We start from the raw sequence: 22,167 nt of genomic DNA, 5'->3' as shown, positions 1-22,167 counted from the left end.
CTCTGGGGTTGCGGCACTCATCTTGCTTTATTGGCCAAGGGAGCCGGCTTACAGTTTCCAGGTCATGTGGCCAGCATGACTAAGCCGCTTCTGGCAAACCAGAGCAGCGCACGGAAACACCGTTTACCTTCCCGCTGGAGCAGCACCTATTTATCTACTTGCACTTTGACGTGCTTTCGAACTGCTAGGTTGGCAGCAGGGACCGAGCAACAGGAGCGCACCCTGTCGCAGGGATTTGAACCGCCGACCTTCTGATCAGCAAGTCCTAGGCTCTGTGGTTTAACCCACAGCGCCACCTGCGTCCCACAGTAGAGAATATACTAACCTGCAAAAACCCACTAGTTCCTCCTAATGGAAACCTAAATGTCATGAACTGGCAGGACAATGGGGAGGAGGAAGAGGATCCTGGCAAGGGGTGTAGCTGGGACTGGGACACACTGGGACAAGGTGGGGATGGGGAAGGGAAGGTTGGTGTAGGAAGTAGCCACAGGGTGACTGAGGATGACGAAGGGATGTGGATCAGTGCACAGGAACCAGAGCAGCAGGACCCATCACCAGAGCCAGAGGGGGCCCTGTCTCCACGAACAAGGTAGGCTCTGAGTCATGGGAGCAATAGGCAAAGCTGAGGCAGGCAAGGCCCACAACCCAGCTCCCTTGCTGGCCAGGTGGGGCTCACTAGTTCTGAGAGGAGATGTTTGATTCCTCAGCTGGAGTAGGCTCAGAACAACTGAGGGTCACATGCCTCATCAAGCCCAGAGGCTGCAGTCAGCATTCAAAGTACAAAAGGGCAGCAGAGCTGAGGTGATGTGTCTGCTCAACTGTCCATGTTGATGGGGCTCAGTTTGGGTGCTCCTGGATCTCTGTGGGGCTTTGGACATGTGGCTTGACCCCAGACCAGGGACTCAACATACTGATTCACTGCTAGGTAGGCCAGGGATTCAGGACACTAAAGTAGTATCCTTATGGTGCAACACAACTCCCCATTGCAGCACACAGGGTGGGGGTTGAGTGGGATGGAGGTCTTCCTGTGCCACACCCAGAACAGCTCCACCAGCCTCCACCCAAAGAATGATGCTAGCATTACTCCACTGATGAGAGCTCCCCTTTCTGTCTAGTGAAAGAGTGGGTAGCTGAGCTCCCTGCCCCGCCCGCCGCGGCTTCCTGCAAAAAGCCACAAAATAGGGTTTTCTATTAGAGGGGATGAGCTGGCCAAGAATCTGCTAGATCTCAAACCAACCCCACTTGATGGCTTTGGGGTCACTTTGGGCCTGATCACTCAGTCAGTCTCAGGCTTTTTGCAGACCCACACACCTCCTGTCCCAGCCAGCCTAAGTAATAGGACTGTGGATGTGGCAGTGACCCTGCTGTTCCATCATACCTTACTGATGCTCAGCTAGGATTTGGATGGCACCCTTAATTAATGAATGGTTAAGTAAATTGTGGACTATAGCCAAATTGATTATGGCTACCTATTTTATGTAAAACTGAATAAGAGATCGATTCAGTTTGATTTTGAGTCTTTGTTTTGGGGATTCGGAAATTATTTTACTGTTAATTCTTTTTATGTGGCAATTTCAAGTTTTAATTTTTATTATACTTACTAGAATTGTTACTGATGCTGCAATAAGAGCAAGTCCCTTTGAACTCAGTGGGGCTTCTGCATAGACACGTACAGGATTTCTGTGTAAAATGTTTTTTAAAACCCCAAGTATTAATATATTGTTGATCCTCTGCAGCCTATTCTTAAACAGTGTGTCATTGCTGTTATTCAAGTTGATTTGAATGAAATGTTCAGATAATGTTTTGTCAGGTAGTGCATAAATTGCTCATTAAACTCCAGACAGCAACTGCTTTTTAATCAGGTTCTAATTGTTCAGACAGAGACATAAAAATGTCTGGCATTTTCATTCTACTTCTTGCTTATAAGCTGTAGTATTATGCTCAGGCAGATTCCAAAGCAAGTCAATATTTTTTTTACTGTAGCAGTCTAAAATTGCTGTGCAACACACACACACACACACACACACACACACATATAATTTATATATATCCTATATCTTTTTTAGTAGTACTGCCAATATGGACTGTTTACCGAACCTTTCCAACCTTTCTACAGAGAATTATAACCAAGGAAATGAATATACAGTGCCTTGGCAATTTTGTGTATTTGTCACATAATCCATATGCATGGCAGTAAGCGTGGGTGGGTGTTGCTTATGCTGGAGAGGTAGGCTGGGTATGAAAGTATTCTGCATTCTAGGAGTATAAAAAGTTTTAAGTGTGTTGTAACATGCAATATAAAAGTGTGACACTAGATGGCGATGGTGAGCTATGGCAAATTCAAGCTTTTAAAAATTTTTTTTTTAAAAAAAAATATAGCATTTTCGCAGCATTTTTTTATATGTGTGTAGATTGCACCTCAGTGTATGTAATGATGACTAGTTGAATTTCAACAAGGGGGTGTTCCATTTTTGAAACTCATTGAACCACCAGAGGAAAGAGTGCTGCTTCTGAGTGTAGGGTCATAGCATGTCATTTCACAGAAAATGTGCAAAAATTATCAAGAGCTGTAGGCATCTAGCACAGCCTTTTAGCTGAATCTCAAATGTCAATACCCAGCCCCTACTTTCTTACAGGAGAACATCTCCATTGCAACCTGAAGTGCAGCATTGTTGCCTTCCTCTATACAACTATGAATTCTAGGATAGTTTTGATTTCAAAGAGAGAAGGCATATTGCTACACAGGTATAGGTAATGGAGTATTCTCTCTGTGCTAACCTGCCTTTATTAGCCTGCTTACTTGCTAATTAAGCAAATGTTTTCAGGTTTGAAAAGATTTTAATGTTCAAAGGTCTTCAATACCATGCCTCTCAGTGTGTGGGTGTGTGGGTGTGGGTGTGGGTGTGGGTGTGGTTGGAAGGTGGTTTGTTTGGTTGTTGCTGTTGTTTTGCTTTTGTTGTTTTTAAGGGATGGCATCCAATTTCGTTGCACTTGTGCAATGTTGCACTAGTGTAATGACAATAAAGAATCTATCTATCTATCTATCTATCTATCTATCTATCTATCTATCTAGCTGGTCTCAGGATGTAACTTATAGGAGAGTGTAGCAGCTGGAGTTTGACATTACCAGAACCAGGGCTTGTCACTCTCTGACCAGTCATGTTTCCTGTCCTTCTAGGTGAGAATGTGCACTGCGTCAGACCAACACGGCTACCTACCTACTCTTGCTTCGAACATAGCCGAATTTTTTTTAACATCTCTTGCAAGCCTGAGCTCATTCTGAGCTTTGGCCCGCCTGACATTCACCCTGCAACTGTCATTCTAACACACCCTAATGTAATGATGAGACCGAGCAGAGAATATAAGAAATTTGGGGTCATAGGCAACTTTGGATGAAACCCTTGCAGCAACCCAAGGAGCAGTATGGAGCTTCTGCCTCATCCCACTCCATATTCTCTCTATGCTTCTAAACTGGCCACTTGGTTAGTCAGAGAAACTATTGTTGGTAACTATATTCCTGCAGAAGGGACGCGGGTGGCGCTGGGGGTAATACCTCAGTGCCTAGGACTTGCCGATCGTATGGTCGGCGGTTTGAATCCCTGCGGCGGGGTGAGCTCCCGTCCCAGCTCCTGCCCACCTAGCAGTTCGAAAGCACTCCTAAGTGCAAGTAGATAAATAGGTACCACTTTATAGCGGGAAGGTAAAGGTGTTTCCATGCGCTACGCTGGTGCTGGATCATCGGAGCAGCTTTGTCACGCTGGCCACGTGACCCGGAAGTGTCTTCGGACAGCGCTGGCTCCCGGCCTCTTAAGCGAGATGAGCGCGCAACCCCAGAGTCAGTCACGACTGGCCCGTACGGGCAGGGGTACCTTTACCTTTATATTCCTTCAGAGCATGTTTGAATATATTGCATGACTGAGAGCTCTTCGTTAAATAAAATTAATACATGTCTCTGTGCAGACCTCCAATCTTGGGTTGCATTCATGACAGCTAGATCTTCCTGCCACTGCCAGTAGCTGTAAACACCCAGAGCCTGTTGCTCTGTGTGCTGTGGCTGACTTTGCTGTTTATAGATTCAGATAGGTAGCCGTGTTGGTCTGACGCAGTCGAAATATTAAAAAATAAATTAAAAAATTGTCCAGTAGCACCTTAGAGACTAACTAAGTTTGTTCTTGGTATAAGCTTTCGTGTGCATGCTTATACCAAGAACAAACTGGTTCGCCAGAAGCGGCTTAGTCATGCTGGCCACATGACCCGGAAAGCTGTCTGCGGGCAAACGCCAGCTCCCTTGGCCAGTAAAGCGAGATGAGCGCCACAACCCCAGAGTCATCCACGACTGGACTTAACGGTCAGGGGTCCCTTTACCTTTACCTTTAAGGTGCTACTGGACAATTTGCTGTTTATATCGGTCCTTTCCCTCCTTCAGTGGGTCTTTAAGCATTGCTCCAAAGGAGATACTGTGCTCTTTCTGCAGGCCTTTCCACAAGGAAGCTGTTTAGGTGTTGTGCTATATGGCCTCCTCTTCCTTCCCTTGTGTGTTGCGATGAGTTGTGTGTAGTATAAAGGGTGTGATTGGTGGGTGCTGGCAGTGCTTCCAAGGTTTCTGGGACTGGGGCTCTTGTTATTCCATTCTGCGCTTTTCTGGAGCAGTGTGTTTTCCCTTAGTGTTCTGGGCTAGACAAGTGTAAGACATGGCAGACATTTTGCCATTGTAGCGCATATATCTCTCCCCCTGGCATATTAATAGTTAGGATTGCTCTGTAAATATGAGACCTGCATCAGAAAACTAGGCATGTTTAATGTCACTATGATTACTTGTTACCGCAAGCTGCAATGCAACATTTAAAGACAACAGAGCATTGAGAATGTTGTATTTGCTGCTTGTAAGGACAATATTTCACAGTTTACATTAAAAACATATTTGTGAGAAAAGTAATTATCCAAAGATTATTAGAAGTTTGGATATTAAGATTATCTGTTTAATTTTTAATTGGCTTTTTTCAAGATAATTGGGTTTATTCCCACGTGTTTGTGAAAAAGGGGCAATGGGCTAATTGGCTTTGATGACATATTCTTCAGAAAATATGAAGTAATTCTGACATTCTTAACATTTGTCTGGTTATATAGTTTCTTTTAAAAATATAAACATATTTTGCCAGATATAAATAGCAGGTCATTTACAGTTCCTTGAATGTCCTTCATTATCTCTTACCCTTACTATTTGACACTGAACTGAACACATCTATACTGTGTATTGTCAGTTATTATCTTTTGATACGTTTCTGAAGTCAGGTGAAACTTCCATTTTGAACCATGTAAACTTTGAATGATGACATCAGAGTAGAATATTTTGTATTATAGTTTGGTGTATTATTTTCTTTGGATTCCAATAGTATCTAGCTTGTTTGATTTCACAGCCATTCAAAGTCTTGAAGTGATATTGCTGCATTGAAGTGAATACAACCAGTGTGCAAGATTTTGGAGTGTGTGGCAGTGCTGTTGTGTCAGCTCAGGCAGTCTTGGATGAGACAGGATGTTTAGATCCATTCCATTCTGGCTTACAACCTGGGTTCAGGGAAGAAACTGCCTTGGTTGCTCTTATGGAAACTTATGCTGCCAAACAGATCTGACAAATGTGACCCTATTGTTTCTCTTGGAACCTGGCAGCTTTCTGTGTTAATATTGTTACTTTTACCCCACATGTCCTTGAAAGAGCTCAAGGTAGTTATAAGGTTCACCTCCCACCCCCATTTTATTCTGACAACAACGCTGTTAGGTAGATTAGGCTGAGAGATTGTGACTAACCCAAGGTCACCCAGCGAGCTCCATGGCTGAGTCAGGATTTGAACTTTGGTCTCCCAGGTCCTAGCTCAGCACCTTACTGCACTGCTACACAATACTGGTTATACCATTGACTATGGTATCCTTCTGGACCATGTCCGCAAGATGGGTCTTGGAAGCATGGTGTTACACAGTCCTTCCTAATCGACAGACTCAGAAGATGGTGCTGGGAAGCTTTTGTTCCACCCTTGGTCGCTGACATTTAAGTTCCTGTCTTGTCCCTTGTACTTTTCAACAACTACATGAAACCACTGGGAGTTGGGGGTCACAGTTTCCCCAAAGAGCCAAGTACAGTGGTAACTTGGGATGCAAACGGGATCCGTTCCGGAGCTCCGTTCACATCCTGAATAGAATGTAAGACACGACGGCGCGTCTGCGCATGTGCGGGTCACATTTTGCCGCTTCCGTGCATGCGCGTGACGTCATTTTGAGCGTCTAAGCATGCACGAGCAGCGAAACCCGGAAGTAACACGCTCTGTTACTTCTGGGTTGCCGCAGAGCACAACCCGAAAGCGCTTAACCTGAAGCACATTCAACCCGGGGTATGACCGTAGATAGTTAGGCTGTGCTCTGGGAATGCCTAAGCCTAGTAGAAGGCAGTTCTGGTTTCCAGAACTGCCTTTTACTAGCTTAGGCATTCTGAACCTTATTGTGTGTCTAAGATCCTAGACTTTACATTGCTATCACATGATAGATTTTATACATGTTGCTGTACTTTGCAGTGTCATAATAACCAATGGCATAATTGGCTCTCTGAAGAAGAGTTGGCAAGTTCATAGGTCATATCTTTCCCTGAGGTTGTCCCTGGTCTCAGACTTTGGAACTCCCTTTCTAGAAAAGCTAGGCTGTCTCCCTCCTTTTTGTTCTTCTGGCAGCAGGTGAAGACCGCTTTATTCACACAGGCCTTTGGGAACTGACTTTTTAAGGAAAGCTCTTTTAATATTACTGTGATATTTTTATAGTTTTTATTAGCTTTATTTTGATAATTTGATTTTATATTATTTAATACAGTTTAATTATTTTAATTATTGTCTTTTATAGGTTTTTTCCTTTTTATATTTCATATGTCTTGTTTTAATTTGTGTAAGCCACCTTGAGTCCTGGTCCAGGAAAAAGGTGGGATGTAAATAAATATAATAGTAATAATGATAGAAGCATTATTTTAATGTCTCCAAACTAGTAATATGCATCTGTTGTAGCATCCGGTAATGGACAATTATAGAGAAGGTTATTGGATTGTTGGTGTTGCCTACTTAAGCTGCTCTTCTTATGTTACTATTATAATATTAAAGTTACAGTGTGACCCAGATATCAAAAGTACTTGCATTTAATCCAGCTTCATTTTAGAAACATATACTGACCATAGAGAATGTTATACTTGAAATTTTGATTGAATATTTTATTCTCACTCTGCAGGAAATGGAAAATGGTGAAACAGAAACTTGGGACTCAACTGATTCCCTGTGTTCTGTAACTTCAGAAAGAAATTATGGTGTTTCAACTTCTCCCTTGACTTTATGTCAAAGGAATGTAGATACTACAGTACTGAAAAAGTGAGTATGGTCAACCCAGCCTTATCACTTTTCCTTGCATGCCAACATAATGGCCAACCCCCCCCTTCCATAAGTAACTATACAACCTTTAGAAGACATCTGAAGGCAGCCCTGTACGGGGAAGTTTTTAATGTTTGGTGTTTTATTATGCTTCTGTATATGCTGGTAGCCACCCAGAGTGGCTGGGGCAATCCAGTCAGATGGGTGGGGTATAAATAATATAATGATGATGTTGATGTCATAATACTTAGCAAGAGGTCAAATTCATCTCCTGTTTCCCACCTTTAGCTGTTCCTTCTTTCTTTCTTCACTGCTGTCATGACCCTGGGATCAAATTTCCTTTCTTCAGGGTATGAGTTAGTTAGAAGGGAAATTTTAAGTAGGGCAAGCCCAAGAAGCCCGTTTGCAAGATGAGCCTGTGGTACTAGTGCCCCTTCAGAGTCTCAGTGCTCCAGACTTTCTCTGAAGCCATGTGTGGCAAAAGAAACTACTCTTGAGGTGGTGGTGAAAACAAATATTTTTGAAGCATGGTATTATGGGGGGAAAGTGGGCCTTGATTGAGTGGGCTTTTGTGATCTTAGGCTAGGCATACTGCTCCATATAGTCTGGGATTTGGTTTCTAACAGTGGCTAGCCAAATACCGTTAGAAAACTTACAGGAAGGCATGAGGGCAATATCATTTCCATTTTGTTCCTCTTTTCTGAACATGGGTGCCCCTTATACTTGTGAGTTGCCAATAGAAGTGGCTGTGCAGAGAACGTTTAAGGGGAGCTTGCATGTGTGAAACTGAGGTTAGTCATGGTGTGAGTGGATTGTTAGGGTGACCTTGTAATCAAAACCAAACCAATAGTATGTGTTCCCTGACGAATAATATAGGAGTACAAAGGAATCAAGGTGGCCTGTGAATGTATTGCAAATATGTTTTGTACATAAAATATGTAACTTAATGATAGCTTTATGAAATGAATACTGTAAGCAATAAATATGTCTTCATATACAACACTTGTTGGCAAACTGAATACATGTAAATATATTAATCATTTAGGATGTGCATGAACCAGGTATCTTCTGTAGCCAATTGACAGGCACATTTTGACTAAATAGCCTTTTTCAGTGGCAAATGTATCATTTGCCCTGGGAGGAGGAGGAAGAGTGTGAGGGAGGCCGGCAGAGACAACGTCAGGGCCTGCTTCAGTCAGACTGTCTCCCCCTCTCCCCATTTTACATGTTACATCATTTGTCTTAGCACTTTAAACCTGTAAATCCCCTTGGGTTCCTTGGCAGAAAGGTGGTACATAAATGGAATGAATGAATGAATGAAATAATATTGCACTGCTGTTGACTCGGTGGACTCCATTACATAAGCCCCAGTAGAACCAAAGTCTCTACCATTCTGTCAGAGGAGTTCTTTTTGTTAAAATTTGTACACCACCCTATACTCATAGGTCTCAGGGCGGTTCACAACACAAAGCCACAATATAAATACCATAAAATACTTAATAAAAATAGATACGATGAATACAAAGACAACCCAATAACCCCCCCCTTCCACAACACATTTAAAAGTGCATTAGATGTCTATCAGCCAAAGGCTTAGAATCATAGAATCATAGAGTTGGAATAGACCACAAGGGCCATCAAGTCCAACCGCCTGCCAAGCAGGAAACACCATCAGAGCACTCCTGACATATGGTTGTCAAGCCTCTGTCTAAAGACTTCCAAAGAAGGAGACTCCACCACACTCCTTGGTAGCAAATTACACTGTCGAACAGCTCTTACTGTCAGGAAGTTCTTCCTAATGTTTAGGTGGAATCTTCTTTCTTGTAGTTTGGATCCATTGCTCCGTGTCGGCTTCTCTGGAGCAGCAGAAAACAAGCTTTCTCCCTCCTCTATATGACATCCTTTTATATATTTGAACATGGCTATCATATCACCCCTTAACCTCCTCTTCTCCAGGCTAAACATGCCCAGCTCCCTTAGCCGTTCCTCATAAGGCATCGTTTCCAGGCCTTTGACCATTTTGGTTGCCCTCCTCTGGACACGTTCCGGTTTGTCAGTGTCCTTCTTGAACTGTGGTGCCCAGAACTGGACACAGTACTCCAGGTGAGGTCTGACCAGAGCAGAATACAGTGGCACTATTACTTCCCTTGATCTAGATGCTATACTCCTATTGATGCAGCCCAGAATTGCATTGGCTTTTTTAGCTGCCGCGTCACACTGTTGGCTCATGTCAAGTTTGTGGTCAACCAAGACTCCTAGATCCTTTTCACATGTACTGCTCTCAAGCCAGGTGTCCCCCATCTTGTATTTGTGCCTCTCATTTTTTTTGCCCAAGTGCAATACTTTACATTTCTCCTTGTTAAAATTCATCTTGTTTGTTTTGGCCCAGTTCTCTAATCTGTCAAGGTCGTTTTGAAGTGTGATCCTGTCCTCTGGGGTGTTAGCCACCCCTCCCAGTTTGGTGTCATCTGCAAATTTGATCAGGATGCCCTTGAGTCCATCATCCAACTCGTTGATAAACGTGTTGAATAAGACCGGGCCCAAGACAGAACCCTGTGGCACCCCACTAGTCACTCTTCTCCAGGATGAAGAGGAACCATTGATGAGCACCCTTTGGGTTCGGTCAGTCAGCCAGTTACAAATCCACTGAGTGGTAGCATAGTCAAGACCGCATTTTACCAGCTTCTTTACAAGAATATCATGGGGCACCTTGTCGAATGCCTTGCTGAAATCAAGGTAGGCTACATCCACTGCGTTCCCTTCATTTACCAGGCTTGTAATTCTGTCAAAAAACGAGATCAGGTTAGTCTGACATGACTTATTTTTCAGAAATCCATGCTGACTATTGGTGATCTCAGCATTCCTTTCTAGGTGCTCACAGACTGTTTGCTTAATGATCTGCTCCAGAATCTTCCCTGGTATTGATGTCAGACTGACTGGGCGATAATTATTTGGGTCCTCTCTTTTCCCCTTTTTGAAAATATGGACAACATTTGCCCTCCTCCAGTCTGCTGGGACTTTGCCTGTTCTCCAGGAATTCTCAATGATGACTGCCAGTGGTTCTGAGATCACATCTGCCAGTTCTTTTAATACTCTTGGATGCAGTTCATCTGGCCCTGGAGACTTGAATACATCTAAACTAGCCAAGTATTCTTGTACTATCTCCTTAGCTATTCTGGGCTGTGTTTCCTCTGCTGAATCATTTGCTCCAAATTCTTCAGGTCGGGCATTGTTTTCTTTATTGGAGAAGACTGAGGCAAAGAAGGCATTGAGGAGTTCAGCTCTTTCTGTGTCCCCTGTTTGCATTTCACCATCTTCTCCTCTGAGTGACCCCACTGTTTCTTTCTTTGTTCTTCCTTTTGCTACGGAGATACCCATAAAACCCTTTTTTGTTGCTTTTAACCTCTCTAGCAAGCCTGAGTTCATTCTGTGCTTTAGCTTTTCTGACTTTGTGTCTACATGTGCTGGCTATTTGTTTGAATTCCTCTTTGGTGGTTCCCCCCTTTTCCATTTTTTGTACACATCCTTTTTAAATCTTAACTCAGTTAAAAGTTCTTTAGGTAGCCACCCTACCTACCCTTGGTATTGCCTGAAGTTGTGCTTTTACTATCTCCCTCTTAACAAACTCCCAGCCATCATGAACTCCCTTTCCTTTTAGTATTACTGTCCATGGGATCTCACCCAGCACTTCCCAGCTTGATTAAAAAGGATTTTTTTCACCTGGTGCCCAAAGGTGTATAATGAAGGCACCAGCCAAACCAGCCTGGGGAGAGCATTCCACAAATGGGGAGCTACTGCAGAAAAGGCCCACTCTCGTGTTGCCACCCTCCAGACCTCTTGTGGAGGAGGCACATGAAGAAGAGCCTCAGATGATCTCAGGGTCTGGGGAGGTTCATATGCAGAGAGGCAGTCCTTGAGGTAATGCAGTCCCAAGCCATTTAAAGCTTTATAGGTCAAAGACAGCACCAGTTAAAGGGATGATGAAGCAGGCTGAGCCCTTTCAACTGAAGAGGTGCCTTTCACTAAAGGTGGAGCTTACAACTGAGACAGTACTGCTCCTTTATAAGAATGAATGTTACTGAAGCAACATCAGAGCTTTGCTTTCTTACAGCAGGGTTGCCATATTTTGAAGAGCAAAAAAGAGGACACATTTGCCAACTTCCACTTTTAACTATAGATCTCTATGACAGCTTTCATCATGAAAAAGAGGACATGTCCTGGAAAAAGAAGACATATGGCAACCCTAAAATATTGCTTAACACTTGGAGGAACTTGTGAAAACCCATGTTGCATTCTGTATAGAAAGTCTGATACTACAGTGTGGGGGGGAAATGGATGTTGCATGTTGTGAATTTATTTTCATCTTTATCATTCAGCCTTGGCCAGGCCTTACCTTGGATGAGATTGATCTCACCATCAATCTCCTCTTTAGATTTTTGAAATATACTAAGCCTCAACTCTTCCTCTCTCTCTCTCTCTCTCTCTCTCTCTCTTTTTTTTTTACTGTTGAAAGTCATGATCCACTTCCTTTTCTCTGTGCTCTAGCTGCCACTTGTAGCACTCACCTGTGTCTTTCTCATTTCTGAAATTTAAAATCTAAATTCAGTTCAGAAGCCTTGCTGTTTCCTTAAGTATTCTGCTGTGTCACCTTTGGCACAAATGAAGGGGAAAATGCATTATTTCTATCACTGTTGACTATAATAAGATAACCTAAAAATGCTGCATCTGTTGGCTTACACTTAATTTAACAAAATAAATTGTTCTTGGTCTTCTTGAAAAAAAGTAAAGTAAACCTTAATCCTGAACTGAACTCACAAGGCAAACTATACTATTAAGTACATTCCCATGTATGGAATAGGATTATGAAGCCATCCTCTTAATAAATAATCTTAGTGAATAAAGGCAACGAACTACAATAGGAACAGAGAAAAATGCTATATAGATATATTTCAAAACGTTACATGCAAACAGATCATCTGAATATCTGGGTAGCTTTTTCATGTGTAATATTTAGGGTATTACTGGTTAAAAGAAATAATTCCCAGCCAGTTCATCTGTTGTAATTGAAAACACCTGAAGGAGAGTAGGATGGGGGTGTCTGCTTTGAAGTTTAAAACCAGCACTTTGAATTGTGCTCAGACATGTATTTGTATTCAGTGGGGCTGGTTAAAAACTAGTGTGATATGTTCTGTCCAGCTAGACTCAATTTCCAAATAGTTTTCCAAAACAGGCTCACACAGAATGTAATACGGTAGTCTAGTCAGTTACTAGCATTAGTATTCTGTATTTTAACTGATTTTAGTTACCCAATTTAACCAACTGTAGTTATCAGAGCAGTCAGAGCTGCAGTTAGATTCCTGTTTATTTCTAACCTCTTAGCTGAAGATTAAAAAAAGTTCTTTGAAACATTCTTTCTCTTTGTAGTAATTCCTTAATATGTCAGATATTCTTTTTTCCTTCCTCAATTGCCCACCTATTTTGGTCACATTTTCCGGCATGGGTGCATGACTGGATTTCCCACGTTGTCCTAGTTTTGGGATTACTTAAACCCAATATCTGTCCCCCCCGCTCTATTTTTCTTTCAGAAAATACATCTCCCCTAACACAAAGGCATCTGGAAAGACAGAAGAAAAGCAAAGAGAGCCTCTGTTTGGCCCTATGAGTCCCCTGCAATCATCAGTAATACCAAGAAGGTCAGAGCTTCAAGATGGTTCCACACATCAAATAAAATCAGTTCAGAGAAGTGATAGAATATCAGAACTAGTCAGCTACAAATCAAATAGTACAAACATTTTTTCTCTTATATCACCATCCAAGAGAAACAGACCTGTCAGTGCTCCTCCAGGTCAGCTAAGGTAATCAAAGCTGTTCCATGTTCCTTTTAACTATGACTGTTGCTGTTCTGTCTCCTTTCAACTGACTCAGTGATGATTCAATTGACAACCTCAAACTTACAGTAAAAGACTGCAATCTTTATTTAGATTTTTGATATAATGGTATCACAGTGCAATCCTAAGCTTGTTTACCTAGAGGTAAGTCCCTCTGAGTTCACTGGTATCTAGTCTAGTAGGTGTGCTTAGGGTTGCCATCTTGGTTATTCACAGAACTGCTTTAAATGTGATAAATATACCTTATATGAGAAGCTTTTCTATGCAAGTCACACATAGATTATTATACATAATAGGTCGATATTTTTATACCCATAAAAGGCCAGTTGTGCCAGTCTGGTGAACATGCATGCTCAGAAATAGATCCATATCTGATCAGCAGGCATCAAGTTTATGTACAGTTTGCATACCTTTCCCTTCACTGAAATGCATCATGTATAGGAATATTTATTTTTTATAATAGAGAATGGGATGAAAAAGAGAGACTTATAAACAACATAACATATACATCAGAATTTCTGGAATATGACTACAATGTGGAAGTGAGTTGTGCTGTTGGTGTACATTATATGAAATGATAAAGAGGAATTTCCACAAATTCAGTGTGTACCTCAAGTACATTTTATTCTTTGTATGATACTTGCACTATTTCTTATTCCATGCCAGTAGTGTGATATCTCATCACTGAAAAACAGATGGCAGAATTGTTTTGCTACAGGGACAAACTCTGTTGCTGTTTTATTCTGCCTTTAAAAATATATCTACAATGTTGATAGGGGATAGTGAGGAGCATTGATTGCTCCAACACACACTCTAAAGAAAACAACCACCCTACACAAAATTCAAGGACAGAGTCTTGATATATTTCGGAGGAAAACAGTACTAGGTGAGCACACAAACAGTGGCTTCACACAGTAGGAAGTGCATAGACACCAAGCAAAATTGGAGGAAGAGTATTTCATTGGCATAGCAGAACAACCTCACTTTCTAGACTCTACACTATAAACAATAAAAGTGCACATTTATTGCACAATAAGCTGGAATAGCACACACAGGTGGTTAAAAAAACAGGGCTCAACACTAATACTTAAATTGTTGTTATATTGTTTAAATGAATCAGGCTTTGTCTAATTCTATTTGATTTGTTAAAGGTTAAAATGGGAATAAGGCTACAATTCTATACATACTTTTTCAGAGTATGCCCCATTGAACACAGACTTACTTCTTAGTAAATATAGTCAAATAAGTAAAATAGGGTTTTTTTTTTTATAAAGCAAAGCATCACTTTTCAGTGCTTGCATCAAGAAGACAAAAACCAGTGGAATCTTTATGTATAATTTTATAAGAGCAACTTTACACCTGAGTTTTTAATTTTTACAGGTTAATTGAATTTGAAGCATTGGTTTACAGTTCTCAGTATAATTAGGAAAAGGGCTTATTATTATGATTGTCTTTGTTTTAAAATGCAATAATCACAATCTGAATAATCATTGAGAGAGACTATATTAATTAAATTGTAATTTTTGTATAGGTACTTTCTGACTAGTTCAACTGAATTGGAATTGTTTTTCTACAGATCTTCCTTAAAATCCCATTTGGCCCAAAAGGTCCCTGAAGTGCCCATTTTTGAACGACAACCACAGATACTCAGAGTAACAGCTTATAAGAATGGTACAAGAAGCGTGTTTACTAAAGTTACAGTGCCACTTTCCATTAAACTGGTAAGCATCAATATAATTTCTGTGTAGCCATTTTTGTTTGGATATTGATCTTTGAGTAAAGGAAGCACATTTTCACACTTCTTAAGCGTATACATAGTTACTGTATTTTTACCTTCAATTATATAACGTAAAACAGAGGCCGTAAAATGTAAAGTAGAATTTGGAGTTTCTGCAGAATCAATACAATTAAATGGTAGCCGAATAATAACATTGATAGGTAATGCTTAGCAATTGGATGTACATATACTGTGTTGAGGGAAATTAGTTAGGATTTGGTTTTTAAGTATTGATTCTTGATTAAATTTTAGTAGTTAGCATGAGTATATTTTTTTCATTTTTTCCCTTACCTTTTGGGGCTGATTTAGCTGCTGGAGAAGTGCACTGGAAGGCTGAAGCTGAATATGGCTGCGCGACGAGTCTTCTTGGCAGACGGCACTGAAGCACTCGATGCTATAGACATACCCCATGATGCTGACGTTTATATTTCAACCGGAGAGCCCTTTTCAGATCCATTCAAAAAAATTAAAGGTAAAAAATGCCAGAGTCAATGGCTTAAGGGGTGCAATTAAAAATGATTTTCATCCTGTCTTTTTGCATGGTTTAACAAAACTAATGTTTACTCATTTACAGCTCAGTAAGAGGATAATGTGCTTAATGAAAGAAAAATCTACTGACAGCCACGTTTATTGCCCTTCATTAGCATTGGTGCTTAATTTAATATAGATCTGAATAGACATTAGGGAGCCTGCAGGAGGTTAAATGGTGAAAATATAATAAATTAAATAAGAGATTATTGAATTTACTGTTTAGTCTCACTGACATCTAACAGACACAATTCATTAGGCTTATTACACTAGCAAAAATAATAGTTCAGAGTTTGAGTATTTTATTAATTTAGTCATTTGACCTTTATTAAGACAAAGCATTAAAATAATTATCAGACTGCTGATGCCACAATGTAAAATATTCACGTTGAAGTTACACAGAAATGTATATGTACACCTGTTCTAATATTTCATTTTGAAATTTGAAGCTCTTTTAGCATAATCTCTTAATTTATTTTCTCATGTCTCTAATTCTTGTAATATGCTTTCAGGTTTACTTATGAGCGTAGTGTAGAATTTTATATTGCTGCTATTTTCAATTTTGTTGCAAATGGATTTTTATTTGGGCAATATTTTACTGCACTAAATGACTAGTGCATTTAAATACAAATTTATGTATGAAATTGAAATATGACATATAATATAGCTGGACTTTATGATCAGAATATAATTGAATAAATATTGTATTAAATATTGGCCAAATAATGTTGTATGTTAAGCTGGAATGCGTTAAGAATCAATCTGTAATGCCACTCCATTCAGTAATACGCAACAATTTAAAAATACCAAAGTTGGAGGTAGTGTGTTTTAGAGGAGAAAAGTAAAGTGCTTTCAGTTGATATATTGTTATTGTTTAAAATCTTTTAGAATTGTAGATGTAGATTCAAGAGTTTATATAAAAATTGGAATTGTGTTTTAATGTTGATGAAAAGCAACATAAACAGTCGTCTTCGTGTTTTGTAAAATACATTAATTGCACTGAAAACTGTTTACAAATGGTTTTGCATTCAGTTGACTCAGACAAAAGAAATAGCTGGTTTTGTATTTTAGAAACAGATGACTGTAAGAATAGCAAATTATGCTTAATCACTGGAATTCCTATAAATATCTATAAAAGAAGCATACCATATAAATACTCTAGAATGATGGGAATACTTAAGTTTCCCCCACTAGTTGAGCCATATAATATATATTCCTGCAGTGTTTTGGAATAAATTATATTTCTTCATAACTCATGAATTATGCATGTAGTGTAGTATTACAGATGATATGACAGTCTTCTTGAATACAGTCCAAATGATCCATTGAGTATGTTTTAGTCTATTAACTCAATAAGGAGAATACATTTAGCCTAAAAAAAATATTTTGTCTTTTTTTGGTTCATGTAGGAGTAATGAATTGCCCTGCTGTTCTGACATATAAACAACAATAATCAATATTCACATTGTCGCAACATCTTAGGAGTTACTGAGATAAATCTGATGTTATAGTAATATTCATAGCCAGTGTGATATTTTATGTAAGGTGCGGTTACTTTTCCAGGCATATTTAATGAATGCTTGTATTTTCCAATTCATCAAGCATTTCTTTCTTTACCTCGACTTCATTCTCATCCAACAAAAACTTCTCTGCTTTGTCTGCATCTTTTGGCTGTGTTTCATCATGACATGCACTGCTGTTCCTTTAGCACCAAAATGTTGGCACACATTACTGAAAATTTCACACCAACTCTTGCTGGATCAGCAAGCTTAACCTACCAAAATCTGGTGTACTGCAATAGTATTTGACTGATAATCAATCTTTTTGCTGCTCGACAGTTGTTTCTGGGACTCAGACTAGAGCAGGTGGCAGATGTGCCTTGTCTTTTGAGAAAAGAAAGAGTAGGTGAGGTTGGGCACAGTGTAGCATATTGTGTGTCCATTAAAAGGGCTCTGCTAGGGTAAGTATTACAGGAAAAAGTCAGTGATATGCATAGAAGACCCACCAAGAACATCCAATAGGTCTTTTTACAGGCTGGTTTATAAATTAAATGGGATCACAGATTTATCCCAAATGATTTGAATGCATTCTGTAGATGGATTCAACGCAGTCAGTATTTTGTTTTCTGAATTCTGTATGTAAAAACATTTTAACAAGACTGTTACTGCTATATACAATCCAGGAGCATTTACAATAAATATAATTTGTAAAACTCAATAAATTGGTGAGACGTGTCACAAGGAGGGCATCCTTTTCTGATACAAAACATAAATAAAACTGACAGTGAGGGGAGAGTAATTTGTGATTGGATGACCACCACCATCATATATACTAAAACGAATTCAAGTCTTCCCCTGTTTGTGAAGCTGGAGCTAAAACCACACCAACCACACACAAGAGAGAGGCATCAGTAGACTTGGCTTAACCCCAAGGTTTGGAGATTTACAAAAAAAAAAAAAAAAGCTTAGAAAGAAAAAGCTAAGCAATGAGAAAAATTACCCAGACAGCCTATGGAAACTTAATGTCATAGAAAGTTGAGAAACTTAGGTGCAGGGGGAGACTTGAATGTGAAGGGAATTAAATGCAGTAGCTGGAAAAGGAAGAGAAAGAGAAATATATAGATATATAAAGAATGGAAAGAACCGTCACACTGTCTGGTTAACTGGGAAGCTATTTTTAAATGCCAGAGATAGAGCTGAGAGCTTCCCATCAAATTCAGCGGAGAAATCAAAATCTTCAGTGTAAGTGGGATTGAGCAATAGTATGTCTGCCCTACCGCACCTCCCCTCAAAAAAAACTGAATGAAGAGACGAAAAAAACGGAAATGTCATCAAAACAACCCAATGGGGACTCAATGGGGAAATGACAATGAGGGAAGGGAAAGAATGAAATGGTGGGCCTGGAAACCTGAATAGAAAGAAAGACCATGCATTGTACCAATTTTGGTGCAGGGCCTCACTTTTAAAGTTTCTATTTAAGACCTAGTTGCCATAGTGGTGGTGTTGGTGGCGGCATCTGTCTGTCTCAGGAGACAATAGAGGAGTGCACCTTTGGGGTGAAGTCAAACCACTGGAGAGTTACAGTGCCTGCTATGGCTGTAGAGAGATGTGTTGCAGCTGGAGCAGATGTGCTGCTGTCGATGCGCCATAGTGTTTCTTCTCTCTGCACTCCTCCCAGCAGTCATTCCTTCTCTGTGCTGTGATCCACAACCTGACGGCTTGTCTCCAGGCACTGCCATCTTGCAAGGGATGTCCCTAGCCTTCCTGTCTTGTTTGCAGGCGTCTTTGTAACACAGAGTTGGTCTGCCAATGTTCCTGGTGCCTGAAGGCAGCTCCCTGTAGAGCACGTCCTTGAGGATCCTGCCATCTTCCATTCTATGGACATGACCAAGTCAGCATAGATGTCACTGAGACAGGAGTACGAGCATGCTGGGAATGTAGGCTTGGGAGAGCACGTCTTTGTTTGAGACTCTGTCCTGCCATGCGATGCCCAAAATCTTCCTGCTGCAGTGCATGTGACTAAGTACAGTAGCACCTGGGCTTACGTTACATTCGGGTAACGTAAACCAGGTTGCAAAAGCAGCAACCCTGGAAGTGTTTCGCTGCACATGCATGCGCACAAGCACTCTACCGTGCCGCACGCATGCGCAGAAGCCGTCCCTCCGGTTGTGGAAACCTTGGGATCTGACTGGAGCTCCAGAACGGATCCCATCCGCAACCGGAGGTACCACTGTATATTCATCTAGAAGCCCGTGGATCAAATTTGACCTCTATTAAAAACTCACCAGGTGTCCTTAGGCAAGCCACTATTTTGGCTGACAGAGTTTATTTAAGCTACACATTTTATTTGGCTAGAATTTATTTAAGGATTATTGCGGTCTGGGTTGAAAGAGCTACTTCAGGCATGCACAAGGACTTGCACACACCCAAGAGAATGGTGGCTCTCCTGTTCATGAAAAGCTGAAACTGACTTTGGGCAATGGAACTTCTTGTCTGGTTTTTTGGATCCTCACCAGTATATTTGAGGAACCTTCAAACTCTAAAATAGTAAATGTAAAGTAAATGGGTTAAAGATTACAGAGACTAGATAAGACCATTGAAGCACACAAGGAAGCTGTTTTTAGAGTTTCATTCTTCCAATTGTACTAGGAATTATGGCATTTTGCCTGCTTTGTTAAAGATTGTCTTGCAGATACTGAGATATAACTAGGCTAGCTCAAGCGGCACTATGTTCTTAGATTAATTTGAATTGGCATTTTCTGTCCCATTTCGACATAGTACATTGGGGATAACATTTCAAAATTTAGTATGGTCTTCCACATGTAAAAAGAGTTTAATTTTTTTTTAATTGCTGTGAAATGCCAGCCAGGAAAGAATGTTCATTTAGAGAAATTTTTCAGAAACCCTGGAATAAGCATTGGAATTTCCCTAGCGACCTTGACAACGAACTCTTGAGTGGGCAAGCACAAAAACATGCATGTATTTTAGTTGGAAAAGTCAAAGAGTCTTCTTATACAAGTAAATGTATGTGACTAATGAAGCAATCATGCATGTACCATGAGAATGTTTACAATGCAGAAAGTTGAGTGCAAGTCTAAACACTGTTAACCATCAACTTGAAATAAGAAAATTGATAATGGTGCACCTTTTTATGGTATCTGGTTTAGAGGTATTGAAATATCAAAATAAAATACATTCGAGTGTTTTTCCCACCGATTTTACTTACTGTTAGCTATACAGTTACACCTTGAAGTTTGCATAAAGAAGACAGTTCCTAAAAGCTGCCCAAAATGTAGTGTTTAGATGCTTCTTGTACTAGATTTTCTTAGTTGCCAGCCTTCTAAAATTAACTTCAGATACTTTTGGTTTAAAATCAAGTGACTTTTGCCCAAGGCTTCATCCTGTCTGCTTTTTATTCAGAAACCTTTGAATGTGTGTTATGTGTAATAAAGAACTGCAGTGCTTGTAAAATAAGTTTCCATCCAGTCCACTTCACTGAATTTGTTTTTAGAGCTTATCTGTCTTGGCATAAATCTCTTCTCCCAAAGGTGATAGAGTGTAGAAATCATGTTGTCTGCATCTTAAACACTATTAGGTAATTTGGGAGTCAACCTCAAAAATGTATGCTGCCTCATTTTCAATTTAGGCACTCGCCATTGGCTTACCCAGAAAAAGCTTTCATGCCCCCACTCCCTCCCTGTCCTGCTCACAGCGATTCCACCCTCTGCCATTTCATGGGCGACAGTCTAGCTGCTAGACTCTAGATATGGCTGAGGAAAGGTTAGCCCGGGCAGAGGGCCGCCTCTTATTGCTGTATCCCCTCTTCCTCCAAGCAACAGACAGTCTTTCATCCTGGAATGAAGGGAATAGGCAGTTAGTCTCTAGCCTCCTATAGCATTGAGGCCTATCTGACTGGGCAACTGACCCACTTCCAGTTTCAGTGATCAAGACAACTTAAAAGCCTGCCAACAAATGAAGCATACAAATTAATAAACCGAATAAAGTGGAAAAAAATAACTATTAATCCAAAATCTAAGGTTCTAACATAATCAAAGGTAATTTTTGATTTAAAGCATTTCATCCATGACTTCGTTTTATGCATTTGAAGCTCAGGGAGATACGGTATTTCTTAAAGGGTTTTTAAAGAGGTTGAATTGAATGGTTGTGGTAGCCTTCAGTGGTATTCAACCAACCTTTATAGTACTTGGAGTAGACACATTGAAATTAATGAGCCTATGTTATGGCCATTAATTTCATTGACAATTAATTTCTAAGATTTTACATTGTGAATTGCCCTGAGATTTACGGATGAAAGGCATCATACAAATTTAATAAATAATAGTAGTAGTAAGCCAAATTTAACTCTATACAACCCTTTGAGTCCAACAATAATCAAGAAGAAAACAGTGCGTAGGGACTATAATGGGTGTTTCCATTGCAATTTATATAGTCTACATAAACTATATTGCTGATTAGTTGTTAGTTGCATCTATAATCCCTTTTGTATTTACCCATTCAGGGTATCCTTGCATGGGAGAAAGAGCATTTTCAAATGATGGCTGCTGTTCTTTTTAGAAACTGGCTACTGAGCTCGCAGTTGGCCCACTGTGATTACTTCAGTTTGAAGGAAATGTATGACAGGTTGCCATTAGGATTTTCTCCTCAACAACAAAAATGTGGTTGTGTGGAATTTAGGCCATTGTTACCACTACTGTGGTACCATTGCAACTCCTCTTCTGTTTCTCATTGTTCTTTTCTATGTTGTGTCACTTATTTATCTACACATTGGTCAATGTTTTCTGGCAATTAAGGTTTCTATTTGCCTGTTAATCTAGTTTCCCCCTGTGGATTTTGAGAAACAGCCTGGCTGCTTTATTTATGACTATTTTAATACAGTGTTTATATTAAAGATTTGCAAAGCGAGTGTTTTAGATTAACAGCAGTTTGCCAAGGCATCTGAACACAAATAAACTGTGGTTCATCTTAATTATTGTTAGTTGAAACAAACAGGTTTCATACTTTCAAGATTCACCACAGTTTATGGCTTAGGTACACAGAAGTGGAAGCTTCATATCTCTTCA

The 22,167-nt window shown here is 40.1% G+C and overlaps 1 protein-coding gene across 7 annotated transcripts in view; it reads left to right on the top strand.

Moving 5' to 3' along the window:
• DCDC1 (doublecortin domain containing 1) overlaps window positions 1-22,167 on the top strand; it is a 250,032-nt gene that overhangs the window by 5,809 nt on the left and 222,056 nt on the right. For 5 of the 7 annotated variants that reach the window (XR_014218616.1, XM_082218870.1, XM_082218869.1 and 2 more), the window contains exons 2-5: window positions 7,258-7,394; window positions 12,980-13,249; window positions 14,859-15,003; window positions 15,369-15,531. Coding sequence is in view for 6 of the 7 variants with exons in the window: in XM_082218870.1 (XP_082074996.1) it covers window positions 7,258-7,394; window positions 12,980-13,249; window positions 14,859-15,003; window positions 15,369-15,531 (715 nt within the window). In the remaining variant the exon portion in view is untranslated. Of the gene's footprint in view, window positions 1-518; window positions 590-7,257; window positions 7,395-12,979; window positions 13,250-14,858; window positions 15,004-15,368; window positions 15,532-22,167 lie in introns of those variants that run through there. The other 2 variants (XM_082218871.1, XM_082218872.1) reach the window with 2 other exon arrangements.

The sequence above is a fragment of the Podarcis vaucheri genome (assembly GCF_965113315.1).
Source record: "Podarcis vaucheri genome assembly, chromosome: 1".
Taxonomy (NCBI): Eukaryota; Metazoa; Chordata; class Lepidosauria; order Squamata; family Lacertidae; genus Podarcis; species Podarcis vaucheri.
The sequence above is the reverse complement of the archived record's forward strand: the minus strand, read 5'-3'. Positions and strand labels throughout refer to the sequence as shown.